Source organism: Penaeus monodon, chromosome 29, assembly GCF_015228065.2.
Source record: "Penaeus monodon isolate SGIC_2016 chromosome 29, NSTDA_Pmon_1, whole genome shotgun sequence".
In the NCBI taxonomy this organism is placed as follows: Eukaryota; Metazoa; Arthropoda; class Malacostraca; order Decapoda; family Penaeidae; genus Penaeus; species Penaeus monodon.
In genome coordinates, this window is record NC_051414.1 from 34,095,886 (window position 1) to 34,096,659 (window position 774).

At 37.6% G+C, this 774-nt stretch overlaps 1 protein-coding gene across 1 annotated transcript in view; it reads left to right on the plus strand.

Moving 5' to 3' along the window:
• Positions 1-774, plus strand: part of LOC119592197 (tyrosine-protein phosphatase 10D-like) — a gene marked incomplete at its 5' end in the record, with an annotated part of 14,889 nt that overhangs the window by 286 nt on the left and 13,829 nt on the right. The window contains 2 exon segments of the mRNA XM_037941030.1: positions 63-228; positions 364-483. Of these exon segments, the coding sequence (XP_037796958.1) occupies positions 63-228; positions 364-483 (286 nt within the window).

Consider the following 774-nt stretch of genomic DNA (forward strand, 5'->3'; position numbering starts at 1 on the left):
CAGTGAGCATTTTACTCCCTACAATTTGCGATGGAGATTAATGTATCATGATCTCCTTTTAGATTTTGTACCAGGAGGTAGAAGCTTTTAATGGAGATGCACGCACTAGGACAACCACGGAAGAAAAGGCCACAGAAAGTCTTTATCCTGGAAGAAATTACTCGGTTTCTGTTGCTGCTGTGTCAAATAACATAGAGAGCGAACACATGTCTCTCTACGTTGCGACTAGTAAGTGCATACTGTTATGATTCTTGATGGCATAGGCTATGGTTATTTAAATGAAGATTAGTAAGGACTGTATGAATATACACAATCATTTTCTACCAGAAATAATTCAGTCTAACAACAGATTTTTTCCCACAGAACCTACATCCCCAATTATTGAAATGCAGCCGATTCCCCATGGCCTCACCATATCCTGGAAGAGTGATGATACTTCCCGTCAGGATGGATACGCCGTCGTCCACATCAGGAACGACACAGGTAGTGATGTCTCTTGTTAATGTCCTTGTCGTCTGATTACAGGAAATGAGGAGTACCTATGATTAACAAGTTAAATCCTTAACAAATCTGAAAATATAGAATTGAAGACCTGCCTTGCACCTTCTCCTGATACCTGAAACAAAATCATGTTATCACCTATGGATAAATTTGATTGCCATTGGAGATCTCTTCATTTAGGTGATTAGAAACAATTATAAAGAAAGATTAGAGATATGAAATTGTAATATTTTCAGCTGCAACACAAATTCAAAATTTATGTATATTGATTCC